This window comes from Megalobrama amblycephala, linkage group LG7 (assembly GCF_018812025.1).
Source record: "Megalobrama amblycephala isolate DHTTF-2021 linkage group LG7, ASM1881202v1, whole genome shotgun sequence".
Taxonomy (NCBI): domain Eukaryota; kingdom Metazoa; phylum Chordata; class Actinopteri; order Cypriniformes; family Xenocyprididae; genus Megalobrama; species Megalobrama amblycephala.
In genome coordinates, this window is record NC_063050.1 from 11,329,275 (window position 1) to 11,349,252 (window position 19,978).

The 19,978-nt window shown below is 35.4% G+C and overlaps 1 protein-coding gene across 2 annotated transcripts in view; it reads left to right on the forward strand.

The window, feature by feature from the left end:
• The window catches only part of LOC125271385 (C-type lectin domain family 4 member E-like), a 58,091-nt gene extending 47,185 nt beyond the window's left edge, over positions 1-10,906 (forward strand). The window contains exons 1-5 of one of the 2 annotated variants that reach the window (XM_048195466.1): positions 4,628-5,500; positions 9,813-9,914; positions 10,016-10,137; positions 10,206-10,309; positions 10,651-10,906. In XM_048195466.1, coding sequence (XP_048051423.1) covers positions 5,401-5,500; positions 9,813-9,914; positions 10,016-10,137; positions 10,206-10,309; positions 10,651-10,786 — 564 coding nt within the window. In that variant the 5' untranslated portion in view covers positions 4,628-5,400 and the 3' untranslated portion in view covers positions 10,787-10,906. Of the gene's footprint in view, positions 1-4,627; positions 5,501-9,812; positions 9,915-10,015; positions 10,138-10,205; positions 10,310-10,650 lie in introns of those variants that run through there. The other variant, XM_048195465.1, reaches the window with a different exon arrangement.
• The last annotated feature ends 9,072 nt before the right edge of the window (positions 10,907-19,978 follow it).

Sequence of the window (19,978 nt, forward strand, 5' to 3'; positions counted from 1 at the left end):
AATAAAATAAATCTAAATATTAATTATTTTTGAAAAAAAAAAAACTTTTTGAGTTATCTTTTTTTGCACTGACTCATATTATAGCATATTAAATATGTTCAACTTGACAAATGTAATGTTGTTTAAAGTTTACTTTGATTAACTTTATGAAATTAAGGCAAACTTACATTTTCAGTATAAACATTCCCTGTAAAATATGTTTGGATTTTTTTTTTTTTTTTTTCACAACTTTTTGAGGTACTAATTTCCACTGACTTATTTAAGTTTTAATTACTTAGAATTTTAAGTATTTTCAACTTGACAAATTTAGTGATTTAAACTTACAGTTCAATAATTTTCAATACCAAAGTTCATGTTTATGTAACCTAATGTGGCTTATTTTATTAATTCAACTAAATAAGTAATTGTTTTATTTAAATTATTTAATGTCAATTGTAAATAATTATTGTATTTCAAATGTTTCTGCCATGTTTCGGTTGAGAACTTTATTCCCATTTAAATTAATTTCTATTGCAAATAATAATTGATTTGATTTCAGCCCCTGAAACATCAACTGCAAATCAAATCAATGACATTTCTCAAGATCCGAGCAGAGGAAGATTAAACAACTCCAACAACAGCTTTATCAGCTTCACTTATTACAGACCAGTTTGCCTTTATTTCTTTAAAAAAGTTGTTTCTGAATCGGGTCACCAACTTCTTCAGACTCAAAGAGCTGAAGTTGGTCTGCAGCTGATATTTTTCAGCAGTAGATCACTGTAACTGACCTGCAATCTGAAATATCTACTTCCTGCTGCCAAAAAGAAAGAAAAAAGAAACCACAGCCAAAATAAAAACAAAAGACACATTCATACGGAGAGCAAAAGGCTATCAGTGGCTGTTGGTGGTGCATTAGACGTTATCAATCATTCAGACATTTCTGTAAAAATGTGATATGATTCATGCTTAAAAATCACTAAATATTACTAAAAAAATTATTTTATCACTTCGGAAATATCAAATTATAATACAATCAAAGACACCGTCCCTCTGAAAAACAGCATATCTGTCTTCTGCCCACTGCCCTCTGTTCTGAAAGCATGCGAAGGCAGCATAAATCTCAAATAATTCCCGGGTAAGTATGCATATTTTACTCTTTGATAGCACAATAAAAAATGAGGACAGGTACCAGAGATTGAAGCAACTACAATGATTTCATAAAAAGATGAGGTACAAAAGAGTTTTGTACCTGTAAATGCTTTTATTTTATTTTACATATAAACATGAAAAACTAGACTGCAAAGGGCAGCACAAGTGGCTCAGTGGGAAACACTGTATCTTCACAACAAGAAGGTTTCTGGTTCAAGTTCCAGCTGAACCAGAAAGTCTTTCCTTCAGGTTTGGTTTCCCTCAGTATCCAAAGATGTGTGAATTACAGATGCTAAGTTGTCTAGAGTTGTGAAAGTGTGTTTTACTGCCTACGGATGGATCCATGGCTTTTATTTTTTAACCTTGTATGGGGTTTCAATGAACGTCTATATCAGATGTTCAGAATATGACAAAAAAAAGACGTCATAACTTTCATTCTGGATCCTCAGTGGACGTCTTTTCAACGTATGACTTTTGTGACAAAAACGCTGAAAAGACGTCAACTTTGCTTAGTGGGAATATAAGAAGGATGCTCTGTAAATGAAGGGAAATTGCTTGGCAAGCAAAGATCTGTACAAACAGGATTCTGTGTGGGTGGAGTGCATCCGTGTTGTGTGTGAAGTGGTCTGTATAAACCCTGATCATTTTACAGTAAACCTGAAGACTTAAAAGAACACTTCTTTGTGTGATTTTTTCATCCCTTTGGCCAAACAATGAGCTTCCAGTCCATGGCTGCGGGAACTCATTATTTCATTATTTCCGTTATTTCATTTATTCATTATTTCCAGGAGCTCATTGCTTCTACCTTCAATTAAACTGCTAACAGTGATTGTAAATTAAATTGCCTAAATTATTACATTGTTAGCTAACTGCATGATTATATGTACATTTCTGAAACTACATACATTGGACAGTCACCTCTGATACCAGATTCTCTAAATTGTAATGTTGACATGCATTCTCTGTAAAGCTGCTTTGAAACTATATGTATAGTGAAAAGCGCTATACAAGTAAAAGTAAAAAATGGTTCCTAGAATGTTACATTTTAAAATGGTATGGGGGGTCCAGTTTATTTCTTTGTTCTTGGCTGACATGTGGCATTGCTGTGGCCTGCTTGTGGCCCAGATCTGGCAAACAGAAGCGGCCCACAGGACCGTAATTCATTGCAGCATGGGGTCCAGATCATTGTGCCATGTAGGCCAGATTTATAAAACTTTGAGTACACACAAAACAGAGCCTGAACGGTTCTTATGCATAAGTTGTGATTTATAAAAACAAACTTGACAGGAAAATTTCTGACTCTGACCCATGTGTACAAACATTTTGGAGACAGGGCAGTTTGGCGACACCGATGGTGAGCTGAGGGACTGACAGCAGATGAAGGAAAACCATATAACAGTTTAAATAAATAACAGAATGATTTAAACTCGCATGGAAACTCACGTTTTCATTTTGATATACACATTTATATTAATATTACATTTTCACTATTGGTGATAAGCACTGAAATTACATTACGCAGTCATTACAGAGAAGTTATATGAAACATTGAATTTAGATGTGCTACTTTCGATCACTTTTCACGCTGTTTTAATGACAGCGAGGAGCGCTAGGAGCACAATAATTCCTCTTTAAACTAAACTGCAGATGTTATGATGAAATATTTTAGCGAGAACAACGATCAGTGATGCACACCTAACTTGGATATTATGGAAGACGCTGCTGGATTGGGTGGTTGAATGGTCCGTTGTACAGTTTGAAGAGATCTGATAATAATAGCTTACTGTATAACCACAGCTGCAGGGAGGTGTCTTCAGGAAGGATCTTCAAACAATTACCACTGTATTTGAAGGATATAATTTGAGGAAAACAGTAAGATTTGCATGTTTTCTTTTTAAAATACTTTGTCAGTGATGCACCGAGTCAGACAATTGTATTTACACTGCAATAAATAAGTAGGCCGATCTGTTTCCACTTAAAATAGCCTATAAACTTCATAAGCGATATGTTCACCTTATCAGCATAGATTTGATTTGAATTGTTTAAAACTATTAAAATACTATTTGGCCATTGGAAATGAATGAAACAACTCTATTCTAAAACCTTTATCTGAAGTATTTTATACAATTTTGTTTTTATGGATATTTTGATATATTAATTCTAAAACATAAAGAGGATATTGGATGTTTTTTATCAGTGTAGTGTATTGCACAAATGGCATTTATAGTCTACATCTAATATTTTTCAATGTCTTGTACCTTCGACGGTGTTGACCATGGTGTCATGTGGATGGGAACATGCTTGGAAATGATATGCAGATGAGGTTATGCATAGTAATGCCGCATTCCAGGCAAACCGTAACCCGTGTTTTTCCAACCTTCTACCCGTGAAAGTGCACTGGAACAGCAGTCAAAGCCGTGACTTCCCACCCGTGAACTCGTACTAGATTGATGTACTCCCAGTTACGGGTTCTGACGTCACATACCCGCGAAACAACAATGGCAGCCCCTACGGATGCCGTGTTTATGCAAGTGCACGGTAAAATAAAAGGTATAACAGCTTCTCTTGCCTTATGCGCCATTTTCCTCCTCTGTTTCCTTCAAATAAGCAATGAGTAAGCACCTTTGGCGATAGAAATAATTGTTAATGAGCATAAGCCCCGTACGGTCCGCCATGTTGGTTTGTTTACACTTTTACGCAGTTTGGCGTGACTTTCCTGGAACGCTACAAAGTCGTGAGTCGTGATTTGAAGTCGTGACTTACGGGCTGCCTGGAACGCAGCATAAAACTAGGCATTGTAAGCTCCATATATGGTGATTTCGGGGAGGAGACAGGGTGGAGATGCACGTACACACAATCTTCCGCTGACTGGGATTTATAAAGGGATTTGTGCGCAGGTTCTGGCATACGCATGGTTTTATAAATCGGATTTTTTTTTTGTGTGTGTACACAGAATTTAGCTTTTGTGCATGCGTACACTTTTAGGATGAAATCTAAGCAAAGTTTTATAAATGAGGGCCCTGGGCCGATACAATGTTGCTATCTGGGCTTCACCACCACCATGGTGCCTGTGGCCAACTCCTCCATTCCATCACCAGTTCAAAGGGTATGGGGGGGATTTTGGATTCAGCCCCCATCCCATATATATATATATATATATATATATATATATATATATATATATATATATATATATATATATATATATATATATATATATATATATGATTTTGTTTATAAGAAATTCAAGATAAAATTATTTGGCATAATGTTATGTTTGATATCTTATCTTAATATTTTACATATACATTATCTTCTTTTAAAGCTGTTTAAAACTTTTGCCCAGAATTATTATCAACTTCAACATTTTATTAGGCCCCCTGAGGGGCAATTGTTTTGCAGACAGTGGCAACAAACAAAGAAATACATGCATCCACCCAGTCGACAACAGGACAATGAGAGCCATTATCCACAAATGTTGAAAACATGAAACAGTGGTGAACCTTCCCAGGAGTGGCCGGCCGACCAAAATTACCCCAAGAGCGCAGCGACGACTCATCCAAGAGGTCACAAAAGACCCACAGCAACATCCAAAGAACTGCAGGCCTCACTTGCCTCAGTTAAGCTCATGACTCCACCATAAGAAAGAGACTGGGCAAAAATGGCCTGCATGGCAGAGTTCAAAGATGAAAACCGCTGCTGAGCAAAAAGAACATAAAGGCTCGTCTCAGTTTTGCCAGAAAACATCTTGATGATCCCCAAGACTTTTGGGAAAATACTGTGTGGACTGACGAGACAAAAGTTGAACTTTTTGGAAGGTGTGTGTCCCATTGCATCTGGCGTAAAAGTAACACAGCATTTCAGAAAAAGAGCATCATACCAACAGTAAAATATGGTGGTGGTAGTGTGATGGTCTGGGGCTGTTTTGCTGCTTCAGGACCTGGAAGACTTGCTGTGATCAATGGAACAATGAATTCTGCTGTCTACCAAAAAATCCTGAAGGACAATGTCAGGAAGGGGGCAAGCACTTTTTCACACCACTGTATGCGTGTACCAATAGCTTCAATAGGGCAAATTCTGTGTGTGCGCAAGCGCACTTGGCAATAAAGCTCTTTCTGATTCTGATAACGAAACTGTCTTATAAACATCAGCCAAGACCAGAGAGAAACAGAGAAAGGAGTGTCAGACTGAGACGTTTAGCTTACAAGTAGGCATCGTTCTGAGAACAACAGCTCATCTGTCAAGACGTACTGTAAGACCCAAGAACAAATAATGGAATTAGAGGACTTTCATGATAATAAACTCAGAAATAATAAGAACACAACTGGACTCCAGAGACACTGCCAGGATGATGGAAGAGCTCAAAATCGTAGTAAGTAAAGCATTTAATTTGAAACAGAGTAGGCATCAGGGAGGTTTCAGGAAATGACAACTGTTAGATTTTAATCATTGTTTCCAAGACAAATATGTCAATATTTCTGCTTTTATATTTGTATGTGTATTAACACATAATATTTTTTCGTTTGAATTTTTTTCAGTATATTTTCTTGTTTGCATATTTTACAGTTGTAAAAACAAAGTTACTTACAAAGTTTGATTTGAAAATTAATATTTCAGGTTTATATTTTAGGTAGATGGTAAACTCTCAGCTTTTTATACAAACAATTATGGTATACTTTTCCTTTTATGCCCCATTGGGCATGGAATGACTTGAGTAGAGTTTTTTGTCACCTTTGAATATGTATTTTGCAAACTGATTTAAAAGAGTCTTGCAAGTGCTTTTATTGACCTTATTTTTATTAACTGTTTGAGCACACTTTTGTCCTTATTTTTTGTGTGAAACTCTGTGTGCTGCCGTCTTGACCAAGTCTCCCTGGAAGAATAGATTGTGATATCTCAATGGGATCTTCCTGGTTAAATAAAGGATAAATAAAATCAATTAAAAAAATATACTTCTAATAAATATAGCTCTGTCATGAAACTCTAGATGGCGCAGGCTGATAGGTCAACTTGCTTGCAATCACATCATTCTCTATAGGGCACAGCTGATTGGTTGCTGCTCTATCAGTAGCCATTATAAGCTTGCTTCTCAACTCTCAAATACCTGCCTATCATTTGCTATAGCAGTTGTAGCAGAAAGTTACCACACACACACACAAAGGTTCTTCAGTGGTTGAGGTGCTATATAACACCACTCCTGTATAAAGAACCTATTAAGACCCTGTACAGTATTTTAAAGGTTCTCTACACTGTTAAAAAAATAAATAAAAATAAATAAATGCATGACAGCACAGGGTGCCAAACATTAACCATTAATGAAATAATTGTTAAGATAGTAAAACAAAAAGAGAGAGAGAGAGAAATAAACAGTCAATAACTGGTTGAAGTGTCTGCCAAACCAAAAATAAAATGGATATTTTCTGGATTAATATTGTGAAACATTAAAACTCTGTGTAAATCTCACATGCAATATCTAATGTAAATGTCACTGCAGTGACAACTACACAGCTACTGTCTTTAAATAAAGAAGCGTGCAACATGACATTAAAGCTTCTTCTCCTGGACTGAGGCACAGGCTCTCCAGCACAATGGTAACCTCAAACAAAAATGGTGCTAAATAGCACTAAAAGTGGTTAATTTGCTTGTAATCATAGGAGAACCACTTTAAGTGCTATATAGCACCTGTCAAATGAACTCTAAATTAACAACTTGACTTTTATTTTATGTATTATGACATTAATAAAAAATTACAGTAATTCACTTTTTTTGTACAGAAAAAAAAAAAAAAAACTTTATTATTGAAAATAATAAAGTTTGATGTCACCGTTATGGAGGTAAGTGTTTGCTTTAGCTTGGCTCCTGACCCTTGAGTGTTCAATATCAGTCTTGCTACTCTGGGTTTAAAGCACATTTGTTAAAGCAACACTTACAAAACAATTTTAGGTCAGTTAAATCTAGGGCTGCACGATATATCGCATGAGATTGTCATGCGCATTTCGTCAGTAAAGCCGGTTCCCTGATAACTGCTAAATCACCATCACCTGCTTTCAAATGGAGCGGCATTTAATACACAGAGCCGTAGATCACTGACAAGCCACGCAATATTGTGTTCATTATCGAAGGCGATTCGTCTGCGATATGAACGTGATATTGCGTGGCTTATCAGTGATCTACGGCTCTGTCTATTAAATGCCGCTCCATTTGAAAGCAGGTGATGGTGATTTAGCAGTAATCAGGGAACCGGCTTTACTGACGAAATGCGCATGACAATCTCATGCAATATATCGTGCAGCCCTAGTTAAATCTGTTTGTTTGATGATGATGCAATCATCATCATCATCATCTTCTGTCCTGGTTCACTGCATCAGCTGTTAGCGACTTTAAAACTTTCAAAATATCAAAGCAGGAAAGGATTATATGCAGTATTATAGGGCTATAATGATGTTATATTGTATGTTGCTTTATTTAAAGGCAGTAACTGTGTAACTGCTGATACAGTAATTACATTTTACATTACATTTTACAGACAATGTTTCAGAATAATAATCCTGGTCAATATCTGTAAATTAACGGTTTGTTTTTTTAAACTAAAAAAAAAAAAAAAAAACTGGATATTTTACCTTAAGTTTACAGTTTGGCAGATGCTTCTGCCAGTCATTGAATTTCTTTTTTAATGATCATTAACCATTATTTTCGTTTTTAATTGTTTTGTTGTTGTTGTTGTTGGGGACAGGATTAATAATGGCTTTAAAATACAGTGTATTTCCTGAAGTTAACGTGGTTCTCAAAACTTTTTTAGGAAATATTTCAGGGCCCCCACATGAGACTCTTATTTTTTTTTTTTTTTTTTTTAAAGAGACAGGGACAGCGCACAATAAACATTAACCTCAAAGGGAGAGATGCATTGTACCGGGTTTTAGCTCAAGAGCTACTTTTCACCCGTAGTCCCTGGGCAGGCTGATGTTAAGCTACAGAATATAAAACATACATAAGTAATAGAATTTACAAACAAATAACAGCATAACACACACAAAAAAAAAAAAAAAAAAAATACAAAAGTTCATATTCACACCTTTCAAATACTTAGACCTTAGAACACATATTCACACACACATACATATATCTGGTCAGATGTGAAGACAGATTTGATTTGATAAAAGCCATTTCTTTGCTTGGCGTGTGAACGTGTAAAAATTTGTGGGTTTTTTTTAGCTCTACAGGCAACATATTCCACTGACGAGCAGCCATACAAGAAAAAGCAGAGTTTCCAAATACTGTCCTGCGTTTAGGGATCCTGCATTCACCTCGCACTGTTGATCTTGTGGCTCGAGCTGTCGTTTCAGAGCCTAAAGATATGAATTCTTTTAGTGGAGGAGCAGCATTATCATAAAGGATCTTATACATCAAACACAGATTGGTGTGAGTTATCAGATTTTCAAAACTAAGAAATTGGTATTTTACAAGAATATGACAGTGATGGAATCGTCTGCTTTTCTTATCATGAATCTTTAAAGAGCTTTTATATAAGGACTCAAGTGGCTTGAGGGCAGTTTTAGTAGCCTGTGACCAACTTGTCATACAATATCGAAAATAAGGAACAATCATTGCATTTAGGTAGGCCCCTGAGGCCTCGATTGTAAGGGAATTTCGAATGTATCTAAACTGTGCCATATTAAATTTTATTATATTAGTTAACTTTTTTATATGCTTTTTAAAGCCTAAATTTGGTTCCAATATGACACCTAAATATTTTACCTGTTCTTGATTTGAGATGATTTGTCCATCTATTAAAATATTAGGGTAAAATTGTATTTTAAAACGATTTGTGAAAAACATAGAGACAGTCTTATCTAAATTTAGAGTAAGGCATGAATTTTTCAGCCACAAAGAAACTTTCTTCATCTCTTTGGTCAATTTGTGAGCGACTTCTTCAGCAGTTTTACCATGTGCATATAGCACCGTATCATCAGCATACATAATAATTTTACTTTTACACACAGTAGGTAGGTCATTTATGTAAAGGCTAAAAAGCAGGGGGCCCAGAATGGAACCTTGTGGCACTCCCATGCTACAAGGTCTTAATGGTGATTTTTGATTTATCAACCGTAACACATTGTTGTCTATCATTAAGGTAAGATTGAATCCATTTTATTGTATTTGTGTCAAGAGAAAAATCAGATAGTTTGCTCATGAGAAGCTGATGATTAACTGTATCAAAGGCCTTTTTCAAGTCCAGAAAGACCGCCCCTACCACACCTCCACCATCAAGACTGGATTTGATGTCTTCTAGTAGGTAGCAGCATGCAGACTCAGTGGAGTATCTTTTCCTAAACCCAAACTGGCAAGGATGTAATGCATCAGTGTGGTTGAGATGCTCTACCAGCTGTTCTGCCACCACCTTCTCAAAGATCTTGGAGATGGCTGGTAGAATGCTAATAGGTCGATAGTTTGAGACACAGAGCTTGTCTCCTGACTTGAAAAAAAATGGTTCTACATAGCACCATTTGACCTTTAAATATAGGTGCTATATAGCACTTAAAGTCTTAAAGTGGTTCCCCTATAATTACAAGCCAGTGAGCCACTTTTAGTGCTATTTAGCACCATTTTTGTTTAGAGTGTATGACAGAACTGACAATATGGAGTGTATTCATTAATAATATTTGTGTTTTGTTCCTGTTTGACAGGAAGTCGATGTTTGGTGGTGATCACAGTGTGTCTCGGGATCCTCTGTCTTCTTCTGATTGCTGCCATTATATATCAGCACATTCTGAGCACTTCTAAACGGGGTTTGTTTTTGTGTACATCATTTCTTTTTTCTATTTCTTTCTCTTTTTTATGTATATTATTTTATGTATACAGTTTTAAAAAAAAGTCGTGTTTCTATTAGGATATCTGTGGGGTCCAGATGGCTTGTTCATATCCAATAAGGAGATGAGCTGGTCTGAGAGCAGGCAGTACTGCAGGGATCGAGGAGCTGATCTGGTCATTATCGACACTGAAGAGAAGCAGGTGAGTTTGTGTGAGAGTCTGTTCATGAATGAGAGGAATCACACTCATTCCTGTTTTTATTCACACAGAGACACATAACTTCATTAGTCAAGGAGAGTGTGTGGATTGGTTTGTCTGACATTGAGAATGAAGGGACCCTGATATGGGTGGATAATTCACCCCTGAATAAAGGGTAAGTGCTTAACACTTACTTAAAATCGTGTATTTATTTGTTTTGGTCTTTGTAATTGTCATTTTAAAAATAAGAACAACAAAACCTCCATTAAATTGCTCAAGACAGCTTTTCCACAAACACAAAACCACAAAAGGCAAATTAATTATATTTAAGAAAAACTCTCTTTTACTTTCCTGCACTTTCACTACTGCTTTAGTTAAGTTTATTCTTGAAACTTGTCAATGGACTGTTTATTTATTTATTTATTTATTTTGTGTGACATTCTTAATTTGTTAGTTGCTGAATGGATAAAATCTTTAGTTGAGGTTATGAATAATTAAAAATCTCATTTTATTCAGGTTTTTTGTTGAAGGTCAACCGAATAACTATTATTCAGATGAGGACTGTACTGAACTGAATCCTACAAAACACGCCCTGAACAACTGGAGTGATTTCCAATGCTCTTACAAGAAAAAAGGGATTTGTGAGAAATAGGATTCATCCTGATTTTGTCATGCTAAAACTTGTATCATCTTATGGAATCAATCTTATTGTGATCGCATTTTCACAATCTTATTGTGATCGCATTTATTGTGAATAAATAACATATTAAGATTCCTGTCATATAAACTCAATTTATTTCATCATGCTTTCATGTGAAAGGGTTTATGCTGCACACTTTACATCTGATGTGTTCATGTCTTACTCCATCACAAGCTTAATTAGACCTTATTCGAGCTGTCATTTGCTGGTCTGAAGTGTTAAGGTGAAAATCACAGTAAAGTACTGGTGCCGTATTCACAAAATTTAAGAGTTCTTCTCCTAAATAACAGTAAAAGTGCTTGGCAGGGGCGTTGCTAGACCCTCTTTTCACCCTCAGTAAAATCTTGCTATGTCCCAGTAAATATTTTTCTGATGAGGAAGACTAAACAGTAAACTCCCCAGTGTTAAATCAACACGGTCAGTGTTCATATGGGAACCACCAGAAGAGTGTTAAAGTAACACTGAAGCAGTGTTAGAGTTAATTAGATACTGAAGTGATTAACTGACTGATGATTGTTCAATTATTGAAGACACCTGATGATCACGAGCAGAATCACTGAAGGAAAGAGAAACACAAGAACTACAACTGACTACAACTGATTTCCTTCACTTTTCGCAGTGGAATCTGAGCTGAGAAGTACGGAAGAGGATTAGGGCCAAGCAATAATAAAAAAATAAAACCATCTCGAGATTAAAGTTGTTCAATTTTGAGAAAAAAGTCGAAATAAAATGTTGAGAATAAAGTCATTAAATTACGAGAAAAAAGTCGTTAAATTATGAGAACAAATTCGTAATTTAACAAATTTGTTCTAGTAATTTAACGACTTTTTTCTCGTAATTTAACGAGTTTATTCTCAGCATTTTATCTCGACTTTTTTCTCGAAATTTAACGATTTTTTTTCTTGTAACTTAACGAGTTTATTCTCAACATTTTATCTCGACTTTTTTCTCGAAATTTAACGACTTTTTTCTCATAATTTAACGAGTTTATTCTCAACATTTTATCTCGACTTTTTTCTCAAAATTTAATGATTTTTTTTCTTGTAACTTAACGAGTTTATTCTCAACATTTTATCTCGACCTTTTTCTCGAAATTTAACGAGTTTTTTCTCGTAATTTAACGAGTTTATTCTCAACATTTTATCTCAACCTTTTTCTCGAAATTTAACGAGTTTTTTCTCATAATTTAACGAGTTTATTCTCAACATTTTATCTTGACTTTTTTCTTGAAATTTAACAAGTTTTTTCTCGTAATTTAACGAGTTTATTCTCAACATTTTATCTCGACCTTTTTCTCGAAATTTAACAAGTTTTTTCTCATAATTTAACGAGTTTATTCTCAACATTTTATCTTGACTTTTTTCTTGAAATTTAACAAGTTTTTTCTCGTAATTTAACGAGTTTATTCTCAACATTTTATCTCGACTTTTTTTCTCAAAATTTAACAACTTTAATCTCGAGATGGTTTTATTTTTTTTATTATTGCTTGGCCCTAATCCTCTTCCATAGAGAAGAAGCTTGTTTCTGCACAGAATAAAAAAAAAAGAAAAGAGAGAGATAATTGCCACTTTTGATCTCGAAATTCTGACTTTTTTTCCTCGGAATTGCATGATATAAAGTTGCAATTGCTGGTTATAAAGTAAGAATTATAATTTTTTACATTTTTTCTTGCAATTGCAAGTTATAAAGGACAAAATACTTTTTTTTCCTCAGAATTGTGAGTTTATAACATGCAATTCTGTCTTTATAACTCACAATTCTGCAATTCTGAGAAAAAAGGCAAAATTGTGAGATAAAATGTTGCAATTATCTTGTTTTATTCAGTGGCAGAAACCAGCTTCCATAGGTTACTGACAGATTAACACAGTGTTAATGAATTGTAGCCTATGTGAATTTGTAGTTTAATGAAGACATCCCATTTTCCAAATCTAATTTACCTTGCACAGATTTGATCTGTTGTTAACTGCTAAAAGAATGCTTGCTAATCTCTTCTAATTTGACAGAGGCGTGAAAATTATTTTCACAGGTATATAAACACAATGCTTCCCAGTCTAGAATCAGCACCAACGACATGATATTATCATTCAATGATTTTCCCTGTACATAAACGAAACTTTATGATTTGTCATCACAGATTAAAATCTATAAATCAAAATATTTATTGCATTGATGGACAGGAAGGTCAGGACAGGAAGTGAAAAGCAAATGGAGAAGATGGACGGAAGTCCTTAATGTACTGGTTGAGACACTATTACAAGACAGAAAATCACAACATATGTTTGACGTGATCGTTTTCCAGTCATCGAGATGGTAAGTAACATCTCCAGCGCCCGGTTGCATAAAGCACCTCAAGTTAAGGCATGATTTCCCCTTACCTAATGGAATATCTATATTATTTGTCTATATAATATATAAAGTCTTTAACATAATCCCTTAAAAAGTTCCCTTAAAATGTGTTTTACGACATCGACCCAGGTTTTGCCATTATAAAATTCTATTGTTGCCATGGACGCATTATTTGTTAATATAATTAGGTAATCCATGTATGTAATTTGATCTATGTTTATGTGAATAAACGCTTAAATTAAAATGTTTATCATATAAATCAGCCAATCATGTCTCGTTAGAAGACTTTGATTGCAAGTTTTGCAAAACATGTTATAGGAAAATTACACTCAAGGTGCTTTATGCAACCGGAAACAGAAAGCAAATTAAAGCATAGGTATACTACTTTTTGCTTTGTGGTTGTATACGCAAACCACTTGTATTAACTTGTATTAACTATATTAACTGTATTAACATTTGACAAAGCGGTCACTGCACACACAAAGGATTATCCGACTCGGCTCCTCCCGACCACAGACGCAGGATTACAAGCCACTTTTTCCTGCATTTTTCAGTGAATTTCTTGCATTTTTTCCCCGCCGATGAACAACACGATGGCACACGATATAAGCTCCTTGTGGTTTCTCTGTTTGATCGATTAGAGCAACCATAAATGATGCAAAACATAGGTGCTTCCCTAAGTAGACAATCACTTCCTGCCCTCAATCAGCATTTCGCACCACCCTGTGACGTCATGTGCAAACAAACTATTTGCCTCAGTGGTGCACAGTGTCTTTTGGTAGATTGCTGATGCAGATTGCCAGCAAAAAAATACAAAAAAACATTTCAGGATGGTGTGTGATTTGGTCTCAGTGACTTAGAAGTCCTCTTGACTACTCCTAACTTTTCACAGATTTAGGAGCTAGTTTTAACACTAAAAAACTTTGTGAAATATTCTTAGAAAATGTAGGAGTCCTATAATTAGGATTTACATGCCCATTATTGTTAAGAGTTAGGAGCTACTTTTAGCCTTAAGATGTTTTGTGAATACAGCACCAGATGTCTAAACTGTCCCAGACTGCCCTGATTCACCCCTGTTATTGAGTGTCTGTGAAACTGCTTTTGTGTTGTATTGTTTATGCTTTTGAATAAAATGGTCAGTAACACCATAGAAAACTTCATTTTTGTTTTTATTTCACATTTCATTCATGCATATCTGCTTCATTGTACTTCCAGCCCAGCAGAGAGCAGCTTTGCCAAACTGAAGGGATAAGAGAATAAGAAACTATGTGTTTAAATCCATTTTTTTTTAGACGATGGCAGCATCCAAAATCACATACTTCCCTACTATATAGTAGGCAAAAAACACGTCACAGAAGAAGCATGTACGAATTCACAGTACTTATAGGCAAAAAGTACCCAGATTATTTACTTCTGACAAGATTCTGAAGTGCACATCTGAATGGCGGTAACTGATGAATGTAGTATGTCCAGATAACATTCATCCCCTTCATTTCATGTTCCACAATCCATGCATTCAGCAAATAAAAATGAGAAGCGTAACAAGCAATTTGTCATAAAAGAGCCAACAATATTCACAGCACCACAATGGTAGTGCAGAAGTTAAAGTGCAAAAAAATTAAAGAAGAGAAGTGTATCTATAGAATTTATGGTAACACTTTAGAATAACTCACGCTATGAAGCATTAGTTAAAGCTGCTGTAGGTAACTTTTGTAAAAAAAATTTTTTTTACATATTTGTTAAACCTGACATTATGTCCTGACAGTAGAATATGAGACAGATAATCTGTGAAAAAATCAAGCTCCTCTGGCTCCTCCCAGTGGTCCTATTGCCATTTGCAGAAATACACCGCTCCCGGTAAGAAACAACCAATCAGAGCCAGGAGGAGTGTCTTAGCAGTGTCAATCAATCAAGCTCGCGTGCGCGCTGATCTCACCCCTCCCATACACAGCGCCAGCGCATACAGGCTTCAAGATTACCGGTGTGCCGCAGCTTTGCTTATGGCGGAAAAACAATCCAAACTGCCAATTCCTCGAGTGGCACCTGCTCATAAAATAAAGACGGGTAAACGGAAAAAGACAGATGACGATGATAAAAAAGCCAAAAAGAAAGAATTAGATAGAGCCCGAAATAAAACGAGGGTAAATATCGGAGCGGCTTTTCCGAGGTGGAGGGAGCTACGTGTCCTGAACGGATTAAAAACCGATGCAGAGTCAGCCACATTTCTGCTTGACAAGTAAGTATCCCTGCTTGATTTGTTTAATTTTTTAGGAACTACACAACTAAGATAATTTCAAAACAGGACTGACAAATTATGTATGGCATGGTTTCTTGTAGATTTCAGGGTGGTCCTTTGCATATAACATCGTTTTATTTCGCCATAAGCAAAGCTGCGGCACACCGGTAATCTTGAATTTGACGCCTGTACACTGTGCATGAGAGGAGTGTGATCAGCGCGCACGCGAGCTTGATTGATTGACACTGCTAAGACACTCCTCCTGGCTCTGATTGGTTGTTTCTTACCGGGAGCGGTGTATTTCTGCAAATGGCAATTGGACCACTGGGAGGAGCCAGAGGAGCTTGATTTTTTCACAGATTATCTGTCTCATATTCTACTGTCAGGACATAATGTCAGGTTTAACAAATATGTAAAAAATATTTTTTTACAAAAGTTACCTACAGCAGCTTTAAGCATTAGTAAATAGTCAATTCATCATTTATAAAGCATTAATAGACATTAGTAAGCTGTTTATAAATACAGCTATAAATGCTTTATTCTTGATTTATAAGCATATCTATAATGAGTTTAATAATAGTATTTTCGTACTTTATTAATGATCAATTTATCATTTCTAAATTATGTATTACATTATTCACAAACCAGTTATTTAGGAGTTGTCAGTGGTTCATAAGATCATTTAGGAAGTGTAAGTAAATGATTAATAAAATATTTAAATGTACATTTATGCATCTTATTATTTAGACATATAGTATTAGTTACTTAGTGTGTTAATAAATGCTTTATTAACATATTCCTAGTGTCAAAACTACCTCTGTACTAACTTTAAAACATTAGAGAACAGCAGTGCAGACGATCACTGAACCTTTAAATCTCATTTATAAAAGCTTTACAAAGCATAAATTGTCCTCACTTTAGATGAGCTCACAAAAATAGTTAACTGACCTCTAAATGTTTTATAACTACCTGAATTAATCATGAATTGCAGTAGGAATATGTGTTAAAGCATTTAATAACACACTGAGTAACTATTACTATATGTCTAAATAATAAGATGTATAAATGAATGTTTAAATAGTTTATTAATCATTTACTTACACTTACTAAATGAACCACTGACAACTCCTAAATAACTGGTTTGTAAATAATGTAATACTTAATTTAGAAATGATAAATTGATTATTAATAAAGTATGAAAATACAATTATTAAACACATTATAGATATGCTTATAAATCAAGAATAAAGCAATTATAGCTGTATTTATAAACCACTTACTAATGTCTATTAATGCTTTATAAGTGATGAATTAACTATTAACTAATGCTTAATTAATGCTTCATAGTGTGCAGTTATTATAAAGTGTTACCGAATTTATTTATTTACGGAAAGTAGTGGACTGTTAAGTTTTTCATTATGGTTGTTGTCATGCACATGCAGTCCACATGTACCAGATGGGCCGGATCTGGGCCACTATATGGGTCTGTTTACACTTGGTCACTTATGTGTTTTCTCTGATCGGATCCGATCACAAAAAGACCAGGGCCCTCATTTATAAAACTTTGCGTAGATTTCATCCTAAAAGTGTACGTATGCGCAAAAGCTAAATTCTGCGTACGCACAAAAATATTCAGATTTATAAAACCATGCGTATGCCAGAACCTGCGCACAAATCCCTTTATAAATCCCAGTCAGCGGAAGATTGTGTGTACGTGCATCTCCACCCTGTCTCCTCCCCGATATCACCATATATGGAGCTTACGACGCCTAGTTTAACTATCCATAACCTCATCTGCATATCATTTCCATGCACGTTCCCATCCACGTGACACCATGGTTAACACCGTCAAAGGTAGAAGACAATGGAAAATATTAGAAATGGACTATGAATGCCATTTGTGCAATACACTACACTGATAAAAATCATCCAATATCCTCTTTATGTTTTAGATTAAATATATCAAAATATCCATAAAAACAAAATTGTATAAAATACTTCAGATAAAGGTTTTAGAATAGAGTTGTTTCATTCATTTCCAATGGCCAAATAGTATTTTAATAGTTTTAAACAATTCAAGTCAAATTTATGCAGTTTTACTGATAAGGTGAACATATCGCTTATGAAGTTTATAGGCTATTTTAAGTGGAAACAGATCGGACTACTTATTTATTGCAGTGTAAATACAATTGTCTGACTCGGTGCATCACTGACAAAGTATTTTAAAAAAAGGAAATGTGCAAATCTTACCGTTTTCATCAAATTATATCCTTCAAATACAGTGGTAATTGTTTGAAGATCCTTCCTGAAGACACCTCCCTGCAGCTGTGGTTATACAGTAAGCTATTATTATTGGATCTCTTCAAACTGGACAACGGACCGTTCGACCACCCAATCCAGCAGCGTCTTCCATAATATCCAAGTTAAGTGTGTGTCACTGATCGTTGTTCTCGCTAAAATATTTTGTCGTAACATCTGCAGTTTAGTTTAAAGAGGAATTATTGTGCTCCTAGCGCTCCTCTCTGTCATTAAAGCAGCGTGTCACAGGAAAAGTGAAAAAAAGTAGCACATCTACCATCTAAATTCATATCATTAAGTTCTCCGTAATGACTGCATAATGTAATTTCAGTGCTTATCACCAATAGTGAAAGTGTAATGTAAATGTGTATATCAAAATGAAAACGTGATTTAAATAATTATTTTATTTATTTAAACGGTTATTGTGAATGTGCACTGTATTTATGATTAGGACTCATCATTTGGATTTAAAGTGGTTTTCTTTAAAACGTTCGTACGCATGGGTCAGAGTTTGCGTGGAGGTGCGCAAATTTTCCCGTCATGTTTGTATTTATAACTCAACTTATGCGTAGAAACTGACGTACGCACTTTCAGGGCCTGTTTTGTGCATACGCAAAGCCCCTGGTCTGAATGCCCTCCGAAACGCATTTGAGACGGATATAAATCTGTTCACTCAAACCACTTTGGAAGGTGGTCTGGGACACATTCCAGTCAAAACTGAACAAGTCTAAATGCATCTGGTTGTTGAAACCACATATGTAAATTTAACTCCTACTAGTGTGTTATAGGCTAAATAACATGTTATAGCCAGAAATGACAGCACTACTGCATCATGTATCACCGCAGATGAGCAGCTGAGGATCTCTTCAGACCAACTCACTGGATATGAACAAACCTACCATTTCCTTTCAATAAACACAGTACAAAGAATTTTTTTATTTTTTTTTTATTAGTGCAACTATACAGTTGTGGCCAGAATTATTAGACCCCTTCCTAAATATGATCAGAGATGACTCTAAAAATAAATCTGCATTGTTTATCCTTTTGATCTTTAATTCATAAAATTAGCAAAAATCTAACCTTTCATTGAAGGAAAAGAATTGAAAGTGGGGGGAAAATAACATTAAGAAATAAATGTTTTTCTCCAAAACACGTTGCCCACAATTATTAGCACCCCTAGAATTTTTTATGAGTAAAATATCTCTGAAGTATATTCCCATTCATATTTAATTTTTTTTTAGCTCACCGGGGTGATCATGAACATGAAATTGTCCAGCCATGACTTCCTGTTCCACAGGAATATAAACATGAGGAAACACAAAGGCCAAATTCCCTTAATCATTCATCACAATGAGTAAAACCAAAGAATATAGTTCTGATGTGTAGCAAATGATTGTCGAGCTTCACAAAATAGAAAGTGGCTGTAAGAAAATAGCTGAAGCATTGAAAATCCCCATTTCCACTATCAGGGCAATAATTGAGAAGTTCCAATCAACTAAAGATGTTACAAATCTGCCTGGAAGAAGACATGTGTCTAAATCATCCTAATGCGCAGTGAGGAGGAATGTTTAAGGGGCCAAAGACTCTCCAAGGATCACAGCTGGAGAATTGCAGAGATTAGTTGAGTCTTGAATCTCAGAAAGCCTAAAAAAAATGATCAAAAGCACCTACATCCCCACAAGTTGTTCGAGAGGGTTTCAAGAAAAATCCTCTGCTCTCATCCAGAAACAATCTCCAACATATTCAGTTGTCAGACATGACTGGATCTTCAAACGGGACGAGCTTCTATGGTCAGATGAAACTAAAAAAGAGCTTTTTGGCAGCAAACCCACCAGATGGGTTTGGTGCACACATGGATAAAAAGTGCTCCATGCCCACGGTTAAATATACTGCTGGATATTTAATGTTGTGGGCCTATTTTTGTGCTGGAGGTCCTGGACAACTTGTTCAGATATATCATATCATGGATTCTATCAAATACCAACAGATAAAAAATCAAAACCTGACCGCTTCTGCTAGAAATCTTATAATGGGCTGTGGTTGGATCATCCGTCGGGACAATGATCCAAAACAAACATCAAAACCAGCACAAAAATGTGTCACTGAGCACAAAATGAAGCTTCTGCCATGGCCATCCCAGTCCCCTGACCTGAACCCTAAAGAAAATGAGTGGAGTGAACTGAAGAGAAGAAGCACCATCATGGAGCTGGAATCTGAAGGATCTGGAGAGATTCTGCATGAAGGAATGGTCTCTGATCTCTTGT